This window comes from Gasterosteus aculeatus, chromosome 20 (assembly GCF_964276395.1).
Source record: "Gasterosteus aculeatus chromosome 20, fGasAcu3.hap1.1, whole genome shotgun sequence".
Lineage (NCBI taxonomy): Eukaryota > Metazoa > Chordata > Actinopteri > Perciformes > Gasterosteidae > Gasterosteus > Gasterosteus aculeatus.
In genome coordinates this window covers 7069430-7088278 of record NC_135707.1, presented here as the reverse complement: position 1 = coordinate 7088278, position 18849 = coordinate 7069430, and the positions used below count along the sequence as shown (strand labels likewise).

The 18849-nt window shown below is 42.2% G+C and overlaps 1 protein-coding gene and 1 long non-coding RNA gene across 3 annotated transcripts; both read right to left on the bottom strand.

The window, feature by feature from the left end:
* Nucleotides 1–1351: 1351 nt before the first annotated feature.
* On the bottom strand, nt 1352–12960 carry snx27b (sorting nexin 27b). Of its 2 annotated transcripts, none has more exons than XM_040165386.2 (13): nt 9834–12960; nt 7369–7600; nt 7018–7210; nt 6522–6586; nt 6334–6438; nt 6170–6248; nt 5527–5690; nt 5069–5158; nt 4599–4748; nt 4360–4488; nt 3949–4008; nt 3797–3859; nt 1352–3688 (listed from the first exon to the last, which is right to left on the bottom strand). In XM_040165386.2, exons 1-13 carry the CDS (start codon nt 10166–10168, stop codon nt 3644–3646), a joined length of 1710 nt encoding a protein of 569 aa, XP_040021320.1. In that variant the 5' UTR covers nt 10169–12960; the 3' UTR covers nt 1352–3643. The 2 variants fall into 2 exon arrangements, with proteins under 2 accessions (XP_040021320.1, XP_040021318.1); XM_040165384.2 differs by having other exon boundaries at nt 3811–3859.
* A 1708-nt stretch (nt 12961–14668) lies between these two features.
* Nucleotides 14669–15603, bottom strand: LOC144389555 (uncharacterized). The gene is made up of 3 exons (XR_013453673.1): nt 15502–15603; nt 14984–15120; nt 14669–14908 (listed from the first exon to the last, which is right to left on the bottom strand). It is a non-coding gene; the product is annotated as an uncharacterized LOC144389555 (long non-coding RNA).
* Between the last annotated feature and the right edge of the window lie 3246 nt (nt 15604–18849).

Genomic DNA, 18849 nt, shown 5'->3' with positions numbered 1-18849 from the left:
TGAGAGGGAGAGGAGAGGAGAGGAGAGGAGAGGAGAGGAGTGACCCCCCCCCCCCCCTGTATGCTGCTGCTAAAGTTCTTAGACCAGCATTATGCGGTGACTGCTTATTTTCTGAATTGGCATTGAATGCATTTAAATAATCTTCACCCCAAGTGATTGACAGAAATAATTCAAACACACCGATGATTGAATTCAGCTAATTGCTGTTTTGGCACAACTACCGCCCTCATTCAGCCGGGACACTATTAACAAGGCTTTACACTTATTCATTGTAAGTGTAGTAAATGTGCAAACAGGGCATTTCCCCGTCGGAGCCGATCACCGTACGTATTTCTATGGCCTACGCGGCTCCTTCTTCTCGTGACCGGCGAGAGACGCAACACAGCACAATAAATCTAAGATGCTCAGTCACCTGCTCTGTGTCAACACCAGAGGAGAAGCAAACCACTGGAGCTCGATGCAGCGGGTAAAAGAAGAGCGGGATGCAGGAATAATTCTGCAATATCAAGGGGTCCCCCCCGACAATGTGGGGGCTGCAGTTGTCGCACAAATTTGAACCCACATCCACATGAAGCAGAGCCACCGCGAACCCACTCAGGCGGCAAGTGGTGATAGGAAAGGAAACCCACTGCAGACGTAATACAGTAACCATCTCTTAAAGCTTTCTGCCGCCTCATTTCTGCAGCTCTCTCTCACACACACACACACACACACACACACACACACACACACACACACACACACACACACACACACACACACACACACACACACACACACACACACACACACACACACACACACAGGAATAAGATAGAGTTGATATAGGGTCCTGTATATTGATGGTTGTCTACAATTCTGTAACAAAATCGACTCGTTTCGGTTTCTTATTTAGCCCAACGCTCATTCAAGTCAGCACTTTTCTATGATCAAGTTGTGGTGAGAAACTGAATTCAGACCATATGCAAGACGTCTCCAAACGACAGGTTTCTGGCCCGGGGATGTTTTCAAATTTCAGATGACTGAAGATGGCATCCCTGTCCACCACGAGTCAATAGCTATTAATTAGGTGATGCAGGCACTCAGCGCAGGTCGATACGGGACGTTTCACTGCCTGTTGGGTAATTGTCTCACAGATCTAATTAAAATACATCAGCGTTGTTGCGAAAAGATGGACGGCAATGCAGCAAGGGTGGGGGGGGGGGGGAAACATACGTGGACACTAAGAGGGGGGACAACAAGTCAAATCACAAAACAAAGTTAAATATGACCTTTGCATGAAGCCACCCTGAGCATTTAAACCGACTTTACTCCCAGAGCCACATACACAACAATGAAAAAAACAAACACATTTTTGCATCAATAAATTGGTTTATTTAAAAGAATACTGTATGTTACAATTTCTTACAGTAAACGACGTAACCAAACACTTTGTCTTTAAGTTCTCATGTCAACATGTCCGAGAACCTGCAGGTTGTCAATCTCCATTACGTTCTTAGTTTGGCTTTCAAAAAGTCACACTGTTTCAGGAGAAAAACGTAAAGATGCTGAAGGTTCTTATTGAAATAAATAAAAAGAGTGACACTTAACTTTAGTCAGGATGAGAAAGAGAGAAAGAGAGGGAGACGAGCGCAGTAAAACAGACAAGGATCCAGGGAAATGAATTCAGTCTTTAGGATTCAAGGCTCAACACATTCAATCAAACCTCATTTGCAAAGCCGCCAAAGTCTGTTGAAGGTCATTAATCACCCCAGAAGTGAGCAGCACCTTCATTAAAAGAAGCACTGCTAGCAAGAGCCACTGATCTCCACCTCTGAGTCTTCACTTGCTTTTAGCTGAGGAGAGAATACTGTCAACATTCTCATTATAGGCCAAGCAGGAGTCAGCGATGGGTTAAAATGGAATATTAGCGTTTACAAACATTCACTGGCATCATACAATGCTCACAGGACTTAATTAGGAAGTAAGAAAATTAGTTGGGGAGGGTTTGTTTTTGCACACATGAAGTTTCATCTCATCTAACACAGGTCTTTTCCTCGAGCATCCGTTTGATTATCTTACAAGCGTTCTTGCATAAATTAGTCACATTTTCACATACAGAATATGGTAGTACCATAATAACATTGCACTGAGCAAGGACTCTTTAATGGCATCATGTGATCATATTATGTCGTGTAATACATTTTCTGTCAGCCTTAAATCATTGTTGCATCATCAGAATATCAATTTACGCCAAATGACGTTAGGTCTGTTATATTATTCTAGGAACGACAACATTAAGTGGACTCGTTTAGAGAGACCTTGAATTACAGCTTTGTGATCAGTTGCTACAAAAGCCTTTAGTGAACATACTCCGTTATCTTTGTATCTATCTGGTTGATAAAGTGTTCTTATCTGCAAAGAACTCCTCTTTCCATTGAACGCGGAACCGCGAATGCATAAGAGGTTCGCCGTTACTGCGAACTACAGAGATAAATAGTGCTGCCATTGTAAAGGTCTTCTGAATTACAGGCGTATAATAACCCTGCCCAAGTAATCAGGGCCTGCAGGAAGGAGGCTGAGGACCCCTGTTGTCTCTTATTGGTAATACATTGTAAACATGACGCACTCCATCAAGGCCGCTCTGCAATGGCCTCAACACGTTTGCACGGAGTGTTCACATTATAAATAGACAAAAGTTGAATGCATGACTCACAGAACACTGCACGTGCCATTTGATGATGCAGTACATAATCATACTGTTGTGTTGTCAGTCAAAGGTAAAAGAAGCGCGGGCTAGTTCCAGTAATATGCTCAATATCTGTCGCTTACGTTACATGTCCCACATTTGGACGTGATTTAGTACGGTTCAATAAAGTGCAACATTAGAGTGAAGTTAAACGTTGTTCCAGCTCGTGTGTCAAATAAGCAATGCTGTGTCTCTGAATGAAAAAAATAAACGTACACTTTCTCTCCCTCCTTTCTCTCTTTTGCCACAATACAATGTTAGCAGTTGTCTTTCGTAAATGAAAATTGATAGCCAAACAGGTAGAAATGTGTGTTATTCAGCTGTGACTTACATTCTGAGGGCCACACTCTGAGCAGCTTCTTGGCTTTCGGAGTCCCTTGTACGCATAGTTAATAAGCACGGTAACTCACACGCTAACAACTGGCCAAGAGGACAAAGAACTGCTGCTCCCATCTGTCAATGGAGAAGATCAGGTGTCTTCCTGAAGTCAACCCGCAGCCTCACTTTCCCTTATAAATCCAACAATATTTCCATATTTACTTCAGCTTTCTCTACCCAGCAGGACTCCTGCAGAGCCTCATAACCCCCCCGAGTCACGTTGCATTTCAAGTCCTTGCCAATAAAAAGAAGGATTGGATGAATCCATGGCTTTAAGTCTAGACAGAACTCATTTCTCTTTCAGAGCTCTATTCAATGCAGGATTATGGTGCGCTGGATTCAAGAGTTTATGGTTCAGATAATTGGATTTGTTCATTTGCATGTGTCGAGGGTAGCTTCTGAGGTTGAAGCTGATGGAGTATAAATGATGAACATGTGGATAACAGCAGAGTGTTGCTGGGTCTGCGGCCTGATGAGGGCTGAACTGAGCTGGGTCGGTGACGACGGCGTCTAGTTAGGAGGTAACAATCTCCCTTCCTAGGTGCCTCCATCCCTTCTGTGCCTCAGCAGCTGGAAAATATTCTGAAACAGAAAAGGAGAATCAGGAGAAAGACACGGGGACAGACAACGGGACGATTCATCCAGGCTCCTGACCAATCAAGTACCAGACAGAGGCAGGCAAAGCCTTACCTTGCCACACATACCATCTTTACTGCAGTTCTTATTGTCCTTGTCTGTAGCTTCCTCTTCCACCTGTAGAAACACACACACGTGGCGGGTATGGGCGAAGCGCACAAGCGAGGCTCGTAATGGTTCAGGTTGGTCTGTTGATAGATCCTTACCTCCTTCCTCCACTTCAGCTCACAGAAGACTCTCTCGAAGCACTCATGCATGTAGTTGAACTGAACATCAGCCATGCAACAGAAACAGAAATGTGGATTTAAACGACACATAAGACTGATGTTGATGACGGTTCACATATTTTCTTTTCAGGGAATGGTTTGAATTTTTGGAAGATATTATTGGAAAAGTTACGTAATGACACTGACACCACAGCTGGTTAGCTTAGCGCGAAGACTGGGAACAGAGGGAAACAGCTGGCCTGGCTTTGTTATTGAGTAAGGAAGTATATCGACTATCACCAGTGAAGCTCAGCATGTTATGAGTATATTCGATCCTCACAGAAGCTGACGTGTAACAGCAAGCTCACTCATTCGCAAAATTCCATGCGATAATCTGTGCGTGGTACTCACATAGGGGGTAAATATCTTGACCCAGCGTGGTTTCTTCTCCCCTCGAGCATATTCAAAGCAGAAGGCCATGCCCTCTTCATCGGTGTCCCACCTCTGCATCTCCCCCCAATCAAACGCAATCACCTGGTTCTGGGACAACATTGAGGCTTTAAGACACTCACTCGGTTATTCCTGAAAAAAGGTGCTACACACACACACACACGCATGCACACGCACACGGACAAGCAGTCGCCGCTTGCCTCGAGTGTCCCTTCCTCGGTGCAAGCGTGGAGCTTGAAGTGGCGAATGCTGATGGCTGTGATGACGTGGCCTTTGCGCCGGGAGTCGCAGGAACAGTGTGGGAATATGATCTCATTGTAGCCCTCGCAGTCCCTCAACAAGCTCATGTACTAAGAAAGAAAGAGTCAGAGGGAACAAGGTGCTGGTCGATTTACTGCTTTTGATGAAAACGTGTAGTTGAATGAAGTTTACACGCAGCATGAACTTCTGACGCTGAATCGTCTATTCTTTGTTTTCACACAGAGGCGAACTCACTTGCTTTCTACCTTCTACGTTCTTTTTCACACCTGGTGTGAAGGGAGACTTAACGGGTGGGAGAGAAGGGATGACATTTCCCACTGAGAACTGTAACTCGTATCTGTATCTGCCTCTGTATGTTCATCGGGGGCAGCAGTGCCGTGTGGTGTCTGTGTGCGCGTGAGGCACTGACCATGGACAGCTTCTTCTGCTCAGCCAGCTTCTGCAGCTGGTAGGACTTCTGCTCTGCTTTGATGAAGCCTTTCTTCACGTCATCCACGGCCTGAAAAGACAGGGCATACCGTTAGAGCAAACCCACGAAAAGCAAGGGCCCTGCCTTACAGCTGCCGTACTACTCGCAGTATTGTAACCATTTCTGTCAGATGCATTGAACATATTGTACATCTTTTACGCATTCTGTCTAATCTTTCATCTGACGTTCTCTCGAAGGTTTCTTCCTTTTTTTTCTCCCTGTTGAAGGGATTGTTTTCATTTTGGGGGGAGTTTTGGGGGGTTTGGGGACGGAAGATGTCGCATGTGTACAGACTTTAAAGTCCTTTTGAGTCAAATTTGTCATTTTGGGCTATAAATTAATTGAAAACTGAATTGAACACACACACACACACACACACACACAACGAAGAGAGACACCTGGTGAAAGAAGTAGTTGACAGCAAGCTGGTTGTCATTGAGTAGAATCTCCTCCTCTGTGGTGAAGAGCCACTTGCGCAGGGTGAGGCAGGTTCCTGCGATGGCCGACGTGTAGTTCTGTACGTACAGTTTGTGGGGGAACTCGTTGGGGGCGAGCTTACGCACTGAGGAAGAAAGACAGAGGAACAAAAAGGAGGCAGGGAATGAGAGCAGGATGTTCCAACGTTTAAGTGTCAAATATGTTGGATCCTGGGTAGTTGATATTTTCATCTAGGCAGTCTGCAGTAGAAAAAAAGAAAAGGAAATCAACGGACAGACACACTGCAAACGTCATCAACTGAATAAAAGAAATTAGAAAGCCTGCGGGATCCCTGGACTCGTCTTTCAGCACCATCGTCAGGTCCAATTAATCTCGTGTCCGTGCAGTACTTTGTTTATGTCCATATACCAGTGAAACTATTGACTTTCCCGTCAGCCTCAGCTGTGGTTAATGTTTAATGCTGATTACAAAACAATGGGCAGCCGTTTATAGTGAAAGCAAGATTCAATTCAAGGTTTCTCGAGCAGGATGGTTAAAAAGCATGATGTATCTGTCATCAGGGGCTACTGGCTATAAATAAACGACAATAGTGTTCTTACTGACCAAAAGTGTGGTTGATGACCTCAAACAGAGCAAAATAGCTGGCTGTTACACTGTCCATCCCCAGCTTCATCACTACGGCCTGAAACAGAAGGATGAAAACATTAGGAGATGAGTGTAAACTGTTAGTTGTTTTATAATTGTTACAGTTAGTCGGGCCTGTTTACCTGGTACACCTGGTCAGTGGTAGAATTTTTGCAAACTCTAACGGTGAGCGGGCTTTTGTCGGGCATGGCTATCCTCAGCTCCACATCAGACACGCCGTTATAGTTCTAGGTTTCATGGGAACACAAACTGCACCGTGAGTCCCATGTGGACAACTGCAGAACGATACAAATATGTTTCGCTTTTTTACCTCATCCGATTCAGACAGGAACTCCTGCATGATGTCACTTTCTCCAATTATCCGTACAGAGCACACTGCAGAAAACAGACACGGTAAGTAAGGTAGAGATTATTTAATGTGATTTATCCGCGATTATACAACGCTGGAGAGGACTGTATTGTTTACCGGACAATTCATTACATTACATTACATTACATTACATGTCATTTAGCTGACGCTTTTATCCAAAGCGACGTACAATAAGTGCTTTCAACCATAGGGTGCAAACTCAGGAGAACAAGAAACAAGAAAGTGCAATTTCCTCAAATAAGCCAATTTACAATTTGCTATAGATGAGTGACGTTACAAGTACAATTTAAGTGCTACAATTTGTTAGTCTTTAGTCGAGGTAGAGTCTGAAGTCACACTTTTCCGCCCCATTACATAACTCTACAAACCCCAGAAAAGCATGATTGTAATTACAATGACTGGACCAATGCCACATTACTCCTTCCCTCTGCCCCACCTTTCTCCAGGTATTCTTCAAGGCCTCTGCGTCGCGCGTCGAGCTGCTGCTCCGACAAGGAAAAAGGCCATTTCCCGGGCAGCTTGGGGAACGTGAAGATGGCAAACTCCCTCTTCAGGTTCTGGTGTAGGATCACAAACTCGCGGTAACGCTTGGAGCACAGCTGCCTGCCTGCCATGTACACATTATATACCTGCAAGTGAGCACAGAGAAAGAGGCTAATTGAAAATGAACGCCGCAACGAAATGAATGAGAGTCAAACACCGGCCCTTTTTTGTATTCACCCCTTCAAAAAGGTCAACAACCTGCTCTCACTTAGTCATTTATCAATCCATCCGTAGTTGCACCCACCACAAACTTTTCCTGGTTGAGTTCGGTGTGTTTGTAGCTCGGCACTGAGATGGGGACGGCCTGCTTGTCGGAGTAGTCGTAGCAGGACTGGGTTGAAATGTCGTCTCCCGGATCCAAGCAGTCGGTCTCCTGGGGAGGGACGGACAGCACGGCCAGCGCCAGCTCCCTCTCCCCAGCCCGGATCAGGTCCACCACCTGCTTGTGGGTCGCCCCCTCTACATTCACACCATTACTATTGAACACGTGAAGGGAGAGATGGGACAGTTGCTGTGATTTTTTACTTTTATATATTGCCTTTTATCATCTGAAAGAAACAATGTCTTGTCAATGTCTTGGCTATAAAATATAAATAATAAAATATTCTTACATTGTTTGAAGACGACTGGATTGTGAAAGAGTCAACAGATAAAAAAAAATGCATCTCCACGTAAATCAGTAACATATTACATTACATTACAGGTCATTTAGCAGACGCTTTTATCCAAAGCGACTTACATTACACTTTAAACCCATGGCTTTTTCACATTTTTGCCCGGGGAGCAATTAGGGGTTAGGTGTCTTGCTCATGGACACTTCGACATGGAACATGGGGCAGCCTGGAATCGAACCAACAACCTTGTGCTTCCCAGCACACCTTCTCTAACCCCTCTAACCCCTGCGCCACGACGACCCGATATTAATAGTTAAAACCACGACCTCACAAATGAAATGATCTTGAGTCAACCCATGTCAGATGCAGTTCATACACTCCAAATTCATCACCATTTTGCATTGTTGGCTCATCTCAAGCAAAAGGCATTGAGTTGTGAGAGCTTCAAATAGAACACAAGTTCTGAATGAAACAGCAGAAAGTGAAAGTGACAAAGTGAATCAAGTGAAACCGCTTCTGTTGATGCGTGCACAGGGACAGTGTCCTCAGCATTAAGGACATTGTGTTTATGTCATCAGGGAAGCTGAGCATGAGTGAGTGCCGATCCCAATCTCAACCCTCAACTCTCCACCCCACCCTCAACCCTCGGGGACTTAACTGACGTCCCCTGGTAAGTGCTTTAAATGGTGTAAATGGTCTAAATGGGGCAGCACTTTGCTGTAAACCACATAAAATCATATTATTCTGTACAGGTTAAGGATATTTGGTAAGGATAACGTGGATAATTCACATGAATGCCGAAGGGAGTAAATAGAGGATTTTGAGCCAAGGTGCATATACAAGCTGAAGATGATTATTCCTGTGGAATTAAGCAGGGACCGATAGGAGAGACACAAATAAATCCACCATGCAGTTGGGAGAAAGGACAAATGTCTCCAACAACACAAAATAGAGACTAAGCATCTTGGCAGCTGCTTCATTTTAGCAGCTTGGTGACTATAAAATAAGCACCTAATGTAGTGCGCTTTGCACTTACGAGCATTAGAAAGATTTTCAAGAGACATTTTTTCTGTGTGTCATTTTCTCACTTCTTCTGTTTCAATTATTCAAGGAAGCAGTTACTTTCTTGTTTATATCCCTTCTGCTTTCTATGTTGCTCTCACGGTGCACATTTATGTTGACTCATGCTATTTGCACCAATGCACGATAAAACGAATACAAACGCTAAAACTCAAAACTAAATCCGCCAAAATAATTTACACTTCATGATAGATGCCGTGCCGTTTAACATTACACAGTCTTTACCATCAAGTGGGAGGCCTGAGTCAATATATCAAGTATGTATTTGTGCTTATCTACAGTATATGAGAGACACAGGATGAAACTACAAAATGCAAAAGTGACTGACAGGATGTCCTGTGTATACAGTGCACACAACTGCACGTATAGCCATGTGCTTGCACACAAGCACGCAGCAATAACGGGGTCAACAAACTGCCAGGTTACTGCAGGCCACCCATTAACAGAGCACTGTGCAAAAAGCCAGCCAATCAGAGACTGATTTTTGGAGAGCGAAGCCTATCGGAGCGGAGCTGAAGAACATCCCCTCCCTTCCTGCCATCAGACCTTCATTCCACACAGGCAGACGCGCAGAAGCGTCAGAACTGATGCTGCGCTGCGTGTCCCTCTCCATAGCAACAGAGCCTAAACACCAGCGAGCGACCTCCGTGCAGCGAGGGGCTGTCGCCTCTATGGTAAATGCAGCACGCACAACGTCAAAAGCAACGTGTGGTTAAACTGACAAAACGCCGACGATGCCGACGAGACCGAATCGCCACCGTTTAAACCGTAGTGATGCGTGCAGGTCGGTGCAGCGGGGCACGGCTGCGACGAGAAACACACACACACACACACACACACACACACACACACACACACACACACACACACACACACACACACACACACACACACACAGACAGCCCTTTCATTGGGATGAACGGCTCCTTGTCGCGATGGCTCGCGGGGCTACTCGCGTGTCAAATGAACGTTGTTGACGTCACCGCTTTATGTTACTAAATTAACGTTAACTTACACCTCGAGAATCCGGTCTCCCTTCGAAATACCGGCTCTGTCGGCGGCACCTCCCGGTAGGACAGCGCTGACGTGCTGCAGCGGAGGGTACAGTTCCCCGTTGATGCTCCGTAGCTGTCCGCCCTCGCTAACTTGCCCCCTGACGTTGAAACCGTAGCCGGAGTCGGACTTCACGACTCGAACTAGCCGTGGGCCCGAAGTAACGGTCGTTGCCGTCTGGCAGCTGCCGCCGGTGCCGCCCGGTGTAACGTTACCGCTGCCGGAGCCGTTGCGAGAAGAAGGGTGAGGCAACTCGGGGACCGTTGAACAAATTCCTTGTCCCTCGACGTCCGCCATTTTTCTACACTCTTCGTATCATCCACCCGGATTCTGCTGACATCATATGTCCCAAAAACATTAGCATGTAGTAACAGGCTAATCAGCTTGGCTAGCTAACCGACCGAGATTAACGGGGAAAGCCGAGAAGGTCCGAGGATTTACGAGACCGCTCGAGGATGCGTTCCATTTGGGTCACGAGTGTATCGGCTAGTTTCCTAGGCAGGGCACATACTTGTATTGGAGTCAGTGGGTCTTTTGTTCTGACTAAATTAGTAATGAAATAAACAAGTCTGGCTGACATTATTGTCCTTTTGTACAATAATGTTTTGAAACATCAATGTGAAATGTAGAATCTTTGTCTGGACAGTTGATGCTCATGTTGACTTGAGAATATTGGTCATCTTATATTCATCCTCGTAGTGAAAAATGAGTTATTTATCTTAAAGACAATGTGTAAGTATTTAGGGTGAAAGTAATTTGATGTTGTCACGTTCTGTTGTACGTATCTGTTTTATGACATTTGATAGACCAAACAATTACCAACTCAACCTGAAAAAGAATTACCCGATTATAAGTATAATCGTTTGTTGCTGCTCCAAATTTAACAAACCTTTAACGTTATTTTCATTATCTCAATGTGCTGCGTTTGATGACATGATTGATCTTAACTTTAAAGCAGCATCATTTTCAATTTCCTTTACATAATCACATTAATCTCCATACAAACAAGCTGAGCTGTGAGGCTTTGGACATGTCTTTATAGTTGGTTTTATCTTTCAGATTAGCGCTCTGTTCAGGTTTCCTAACTAATGCTTAAATTGGTAAACCTTTGGGAGATACTTTTTCTCTTCTTCATTAAGCGAATTGATTCCAGTCACAGAAGACCATAAAATGAATAAATATAAATATAAAATACATTGAGACCTTTTTATTAGTATGTTAAATGAAAAGGCAGATATTATTTTTAAAAATCATTTTAAAAAGGCATTCTGCTTTGCAGTTGCGTCACTTTAAATGATACCAATCAGGAAAAAGTAATAACACATTTTTACAATGTTATCTTTTGAGATAAGCTTAAGAAACATTTCTAGTCAAGAGATAAACCGATGGCTTAAAGCTAAACTAACCTTAATGGGTATAAATCTCACCACCTCATCTCTAGCACTCCATCATTTACTGCAATGTTTTTTACAACTCTGCTACTTTTGGCACGTTTACATTTAGTTGGGAAGTGAAATGATTATGAATGTGCCTTGTAAATAAATAGATAAATGGCTTTTAATAAAACAGGATGAGTGACGACTTTGTCAATAAACAAGTCAGCTCTTGTCTGTACGCACAGTGTTGGTTGTTGCAAATATCACAACCCGCTGTGGTTAAACTAATGAGACGTTGGTATTAATTTTAATGGGAGACAGAGACACCAGTAGAAACAAGTGTGCATGCGTGTGCCAAGACACATGAGGACAGAACGTCTGTCCTCCCAAAGATTGTTCAACAAAAAGGGCCGTGTTGTTGGTCTGTGTGATGGAATGTGTTGCTGTGAAATAGTTTTGAAGGAGGAAAATTGTTGCAGGAACATGAACTGAGGCGTATTAAACCTTCTTTTTAAAGGAAGATATTGTTGTCTGATGGACAGTCGAACAAAAGCAACTGTTGGGTGGATTGTAATGGATGTTCGCACAGATGTCCAAAGTTTTGACTTCTGCAGTCAAATATTTGCATTCCTACTTATTAGATTGCAACAAAAAGGAATCCTCAAGACTTCTGATCAAAATGTTTCCTCCAACGCCGCCATGAAGTTTATATTTGCACTTTATTTTTAACTGGTGCACTTTATTTTCAACTTTAACTTTTTACATTTTTTTTTACTTGTATTCCTTTATTTTTAAAGTAACCCATAGCATTGTATTACTAACCCATAGCATTATATTTAATTTGATTCCTCTTGCACTATGTTGTTTTGTTGTCATTGTTGTACTGTCTGCTGTCATGCACCAAATATTATGGTAATAAATGTTTCCTGAATCTTGATATTTGCAGTTTAGAGTGAAACTTCTCAACAACTATCAGACACATCGGCAATAAATTGTTTGGTCAAGGATCATTTAAAACTTTTTTGCCTATAAAAGCAGAAGCCTGCAGTGTGATACACTAGTGTTAACTTTCGGGGGAAAGCGCTTGCTTACTTAATAACCTGTTCTTTGTTGTGTAGTCGCTGCCTCTCCCATGGTAAAAACACCAGAAACTTTCCACTATGACACAATGGTTTGTATGTTGTGTGTTCATGTGAGTGTGGGCAGGAATGTGTGGTTAGCTCAAGCAGACGATTTTTCTCCCGTCTGCACGCACAGAGTGTAGTTCCATTACAAATGTTAAGGAAGGAACTTTTTGATCATATCTGGAGCTTTGTTCTCTCCACAGATGAGTTGTTTGAACCAGAATAACGCTGCTCCTGCCACACAAATTGGGTTAAAATGAACATTATCATTGGATTGCAGGAGACGTGAGACCCACGGACACAATAGTTTGTCCCCTCCAGTAATAAATCATCAATATTTACTGTAATACCGTTTGTTGTTTGTTTCACTTTACTTCTGTTACAGGTGCGACAGTGAGAGCATCCGTTATTGGAATGACTGACCTCACGTGACATACTTTTTTTTTGTGTGTGAATGTTTGTTTGTCTCTTTGCCATTCCTGCGTTTAACTGATGACCAGTTCGGGGTGTGCCCATTACTGGCACGATGTTCGCTGGGATTAAGGAAGGATAAGTGGCTGAATCTTATTCTTGTCAATAAATGCATCTGCAGAATTATTTCCTTTAACCATCTCCTTCCCGTCTGTTGCAAAAACGTTTTACTAATTTACACAGACATCAAACCAGGTCCATACTGTTCACTCTGCTTTTAAACTAATAGTAGCAAAACATTGATCTCACATATCAGCTGCTTCATCCACTGAGGCTTTATCTGATTAAAACAGTCTAATCTAAAATGGGCTTCTTCATGGCAATTAACGCATACGCAGTATTTCCTTTAAATATCTCCTCACTATGTTTGGTAGAAACTTCCTATTTGTTATCATTGGCATCAATTTGTTTGAAAATACCATAGAGAATTAAGGGACATGGAATTATTTGAGTGATATGTGTAGTTAATGGCGACACAAAATAAATGGATTGCCTCCATAGCCCAAAATATGTTAAAATATATTGACATAGGAGCCAATTTCAGTTCATATGAGTATTTACAGTACGAGCGAACATGACCTGCTGGTGAGGGCAACAGTGTGCCGGCAGGTTTGCACCTCTTACATGCTTTCCTTCAGCACACTTGCTCCACCTTGCATCCACCCAGCAGGTGGATGTTGGAAAACCTGCTTCACCTTAGTCAGTATTACATAGACGACGGACAGTCTGCGCTCTTTCACACGGAGGCACGTGGTGTTCTGGGTCATCTGATGGCAAGTTGTTTTGTGCGTCCATGTTCATAATCTCGCGGTAGTTAAATTTTGCCAAGAGCCCCCCCTGTTTGTCTATTGTCATCTTCCAGCCATTTATCCCCCCCCGAAGATGAATACCTTTGAAATACATTGAAGCATAACACTGTGTACAATATGGTACTTGAATAATGCTCAGAGCACTGGATAAAGCTTAAGTAAACATCATGACACAACTCTCAAACATTCCTATTGCATCTTTCATTCTCAACATCTGGATTGAATGCTGTTTCTTTTCTTTTCTCTTCCCGTGTTCCCGACATCTTGCTTCTCATCAGGACTCACCTTCCAGTTCACGTTTCCTGGGCGAGGAGAGAGATCACGTCCGTTTCTCCTGCTGTCCAAGTGAGACTGTTGTCTAACTGAATCATAAAACCCGAGTGGACAACTTGCTACACAGACGTCCCGCGTTTCCAAAAGCCACACGTACGGCTGTGAGGCTCTTTGTCTTTATAGTTTGTTTTATCCTCAGAGTAGCGCTCTGTTCATGTTTCTTAACTAATGTTTAAATTGGTAAACCTTTGGGTGATACTCTTCATCCTCTCTGTTAGACAAATTGATTCCAGCCACAGAAGACCATAAAATGAATAAATATCATGGACACCTGAGAGTGAACGCTTTAAACACAAGGGGGCGTCGCAGCAAAAATCACTGTGTTTGAAAAGCAAGTGTTGAACACGAGAACACAGAACGCAGCCCAATTACTGAAATCTACCAACATGTGCATGAAGATTTCTGCTTCTGAGGTTTTAAAGATTTGTTTTATTCACACTTTATGTGGGCCACTCTAGTTTTTAACTCATCTTCAGTGTTTTAAGGACCTCATGCAGATTTAAAGCTGTGTTATTGTCTGTCCTACGTGTGATGCATCCATACAGTGAACATTTTCTACGTTAAATAAAAAGGCGGATTATGTTTTTAAAGATTATTTTAAAGGCATTCTGTCTTGCAGCTGCTTCCCTTTAAATTATACCTGTATTTTGTTTCAGAACACACAAAAAACAATTCACAATATGATTATTTTTTAGTTTTTATTCATCACTGATCACATTGAACTTCAATGATGCAAAAGTTTATGCTTTCATTTAGAACAAATTAAGACCCAAATAAGAAGTTCTGAAGCAACTCGGCTGAGTAAGATCATCCCAGCATTGTATTGAGAGTTACAGCCAAAGCGACGTAGTCTTTGAGACCGATGATGGCACCACCATCTGCTTCCAGGGCTTTGAAGAAGTCGACCGATTGCTTGTTGCTTCCCTAAAGAAAAGAAAACATTTGTCATAGAGGCATTCACAGCTATTTTGCCAAAGTGCTGCTTTTTCGTCTCCTTACTTTCACCCCAATTTGCTCACGGAGCAATTTTGAGACTTCAGTCTTGGTCAAGGAGTCTTTGTCCCCTTGCACTGCAGCATACTTGACAAAGACAGCCTTGACAATTGCGAGTGCGTCAATGAGTGCACTCATGGTGACTGAAATTACAAAGCATTGACTTTAATCAGGGGTGTCTGTCTCTTTGCACACTCCATCTAGAGGATGATCCTTGTTTTGGATCAGAACTGTCATAAACTTTCCTTCCTTCTTGATATTTAGTTTTACCACTTTACTGCATTTTCATGTTTTTTCCCCCCAGAATGCTCTGTAGCTTTAATTCTATAAAATTCCAACCAATTTCACAATCACAATATTCAAATTAGAATTGCTTTCCTCTTACTATTGACTGACATTCTATTCTGAAGTAGCATTTAACGCACAATTTACAAACCACACAGAATGTTACACATTAGGTAACAAGTAGTTAAATGCAAAAATGAAAATATTGTATTTTGAAAAGGATATTTAAATACACTTACCAGATAGTATGATTACTTGAGCAGGTAGGAAGAGTAGAAGGGAGGATTTTGAGACTACGCACTAAAATTAACGTTTTTATAGAGAATGACGCGCCCTCTTTCAAAAGCCCCGCCCCTCTTTTTTTTCCCACTGATGAAAAATATACATATTGCCCAGATGAGATCATCATTAATCTCTCTTATTACATTTGCGTCGTTTAAAAAAAACTAAACCTATGGCTTAAAGCCACAGTATAAATCCCACCACCTCATTTGTGGCACTCCACCTTATACTGTTATGTTTTTTAAAAATCTGCTACTTTTGTTATGTTTACATTTAGTGGGGAAGTGAAATGATTATGCATATGCCTGTTAAATGAATAAATAAATGGCTTTAAATAAGCCTCTTTTTTTTTTATAATAATAGGCAGTTGTCAGGAATCAGGAAACATTTATTGCCAAAATATGTCAAACATACAAGGAATTTGTCTTGGCGGTTGGTGCGTGACAGAAAACAACAAAAAACAAAGCGCACCGAAGCCCCGTGGCAGCCATCATCGGCGTATAACGTATGAACAAATCAACTAAAGTACAAAAAGGATGAGTGACGACTTCATCAATAAACAAGTCAGCTCTTGTCTGCACGCACAAAGTGTTGGTTGTTGCAAATATCACAAACCGCTGTGGTTAAACTAATGAGGCGTTGTTATGAATTTCATGGGAGACAGAGACACCAGTACAAACAAGTGTATATGCGTGTGCCAAGACACATATTTGCTGACACCAGATGAATCCTTCTGCAGAACGTCTGTCCTCCCTCCCTCACAAGCACAGCAACATCTACAGAAACATCTCTGTAGTATCAACCCTAAAAAACAGCGTAATGGAGTCGTTCGTTGCAGGAACATGAACTGAGGCTTATTAAACCTTCTTTTTAAAAGAAGGTATAGTTTTTTTTCCTCCATGATAAAGGTGTCTGATAGACAGTCGAACAAAAGCAACTGTTGGGTGGATTGGATGTTGGTTCAGATGTCCAAAGTTTTCACTTCTGGCGTGAAATATTTGCATGCCTACTAATGCCTACGCTGCAATAAAAACGTTGCAGTTTTGAGAGAAACGTCTCAACAACAATCAGACTGATCGGCAATAAATTGCTTGGTCAAAATAATATAATAAATAAAATAATGCTGAGCTGTAGTTTGCGTTTCATCCAATTTTCTAGTCAACTGCATGTATTTGATCATTTTTATCTACTCTGCTTCTAAAAGTAGAAGCCTGGAGTGTGATACACTATTGTTAACATTTAGGCAAAACCTGTTTTCTCTCTCAGTAGTCTCTTCAAAAAAAAATCTTTCCACTACCACACGGTGGTTTGTGTGTGTGTTCCGACAATTTTACTCCCTCTGCACGCAAGAGTGTGAGTGGTTGCAAATTTTAAGGAAGGAACTTTTTGATCATATCTGGATCTTGGTTCTCTCCACAGATGAGTTGTTTGAACCAGAATAACGCTGCTCCTGCCACACAAATTGGGTTAAAATGAACGTTATCATTGGATTGCAGGAGACGTGAGACCCACGGACACAATAGTTTGTCCCCTCCAGTAATAAATCATCGATATTTACTGTAATACCGTTTGTTGTTTGTTTCACTCTACTTATTTTACAGGTGCGACAGTGAGAGCATCCGTTATTGGAATGACTGACCTCACGTGACACAAAGAAATGGATCACCTGTGTAGCACAGGCTGAGATACGTTCACCTGGTGAGGGTGGGTTCTCCTCCCTGCCTGAAGTGTGGTCAGGTGGTCACTCAGGTGGGTAATTGCTGCAACGGAATCGTCATCGGTTCTCTTCTACACACTTTTTTACAAAAAGAGCCTGCAGTTTTGCACCATATCTTATATCATATCATATCAGATCAATATGATCTGAAAAAAAAGATCTGTTGGGGAAAAAAAAGTCTAAATGCAGCATGAAATTGTGGTGGTTAGCATGTTTCCTCACAGCAAGAAGGTGCGGGGTTTGACTCCACCGAGTGGCCGTTCTGTGTGGAGTCTACATGTTCCTCCCGGGTACTCCGGCTTCCTCCAACAGTCCAACGACATTTTCTAGGGGTAATGGATTTTTTTCAGTGATATCTGTTAAGTTATGGCGACACAGAAGGAATAGATTTTCCTCCACAACCCAAAATGTGTTAAAATATATTCATACCGGAGCCAATTTCAGGTCAAATGACTACATTTAAAGTATTTGGGAGAAAACATGACTTGCTGGTGAGGCAGGTTTGCACCTCTTACATGCTTTCCTTCGGCACACTTGCTCCACCTTGCATCCACCCAGCAGAATATGTTGGAAAACCTGCAATATTGTTTCACCTTAGTCAGTCACTTTTGCCTGATTTTGCCCAGAGCCCCTGTTTGTCTATGGTTATCTTCCAGCGTTATATCCCGGCCTGAAGATGAAGACCTTTGAGTAGCCTTGAAGCATAACTCTGTGCACGTTGTAAATTCTGTCTTCAGGCTTGCAAGCATTTAATAAATGTCCTGTTTATTTTCAGAGCATATGAAGTGTGTTCAGTCTTACTTATAACACAGGAATTTGTGTTTCTTGCTCCAACACCCTTTTCAGCTCTTCTTTATTCAACGTCTTTTTCTTTTCCTTCATCACAATCCCTCATTCATCCAGGAATTCATTCACAATGTTTGTGATGACCTGGTCCTGGAATTTATACCCAAAAGTATATTGTATTCTCTGACATCTAGTGGTAAATGAAGAGTATGCCCAACTCCTTAAAACCATGTTTAAATGTTATTTAGTGTTCGGTACTAGTTAAAGCCTGCCATGTTGGCTGAGACCATTGCGTTATCCAACTTACTTGCTAAAAGATGTGGCAATCACTACTTATTGTGGAAAAAAGCAATGTTTATGACACATGAGCAGCAATGGAACACGTGCTACAATGTCATACTCAACTAAAGGTACTGTATCACTTTTTAAAGTGATTGAGGCCATTATTTTTAATGACTTGTTTAAATGCTTACTTAATTAAAATATTAAAAAGCAGTCAGTTAGAATGGTGAATAAATGTATCATGAGTACATTTTCAAGTTATTGTAGGAAGTATCAATGACCTAATTAGCAATGTAATAAACAAGTCTGGTCAGCCAGTGGTGCTCAAACTGGATCGGGAACCCTTGCATAATAAGATTAATTTCTAAACAAAGCTCAAACGGCTGTGAGGCTTTGGACATGTCTTTATGGTTTGTTTTTCATCCTCTTTATTAGGACAATTGATTCCAGCTACAGAAGACCATGAAATAAACTAGAAAATGTGTTGGAATGCTGAAAGTTTAAAGCTGAAATCTAAAAG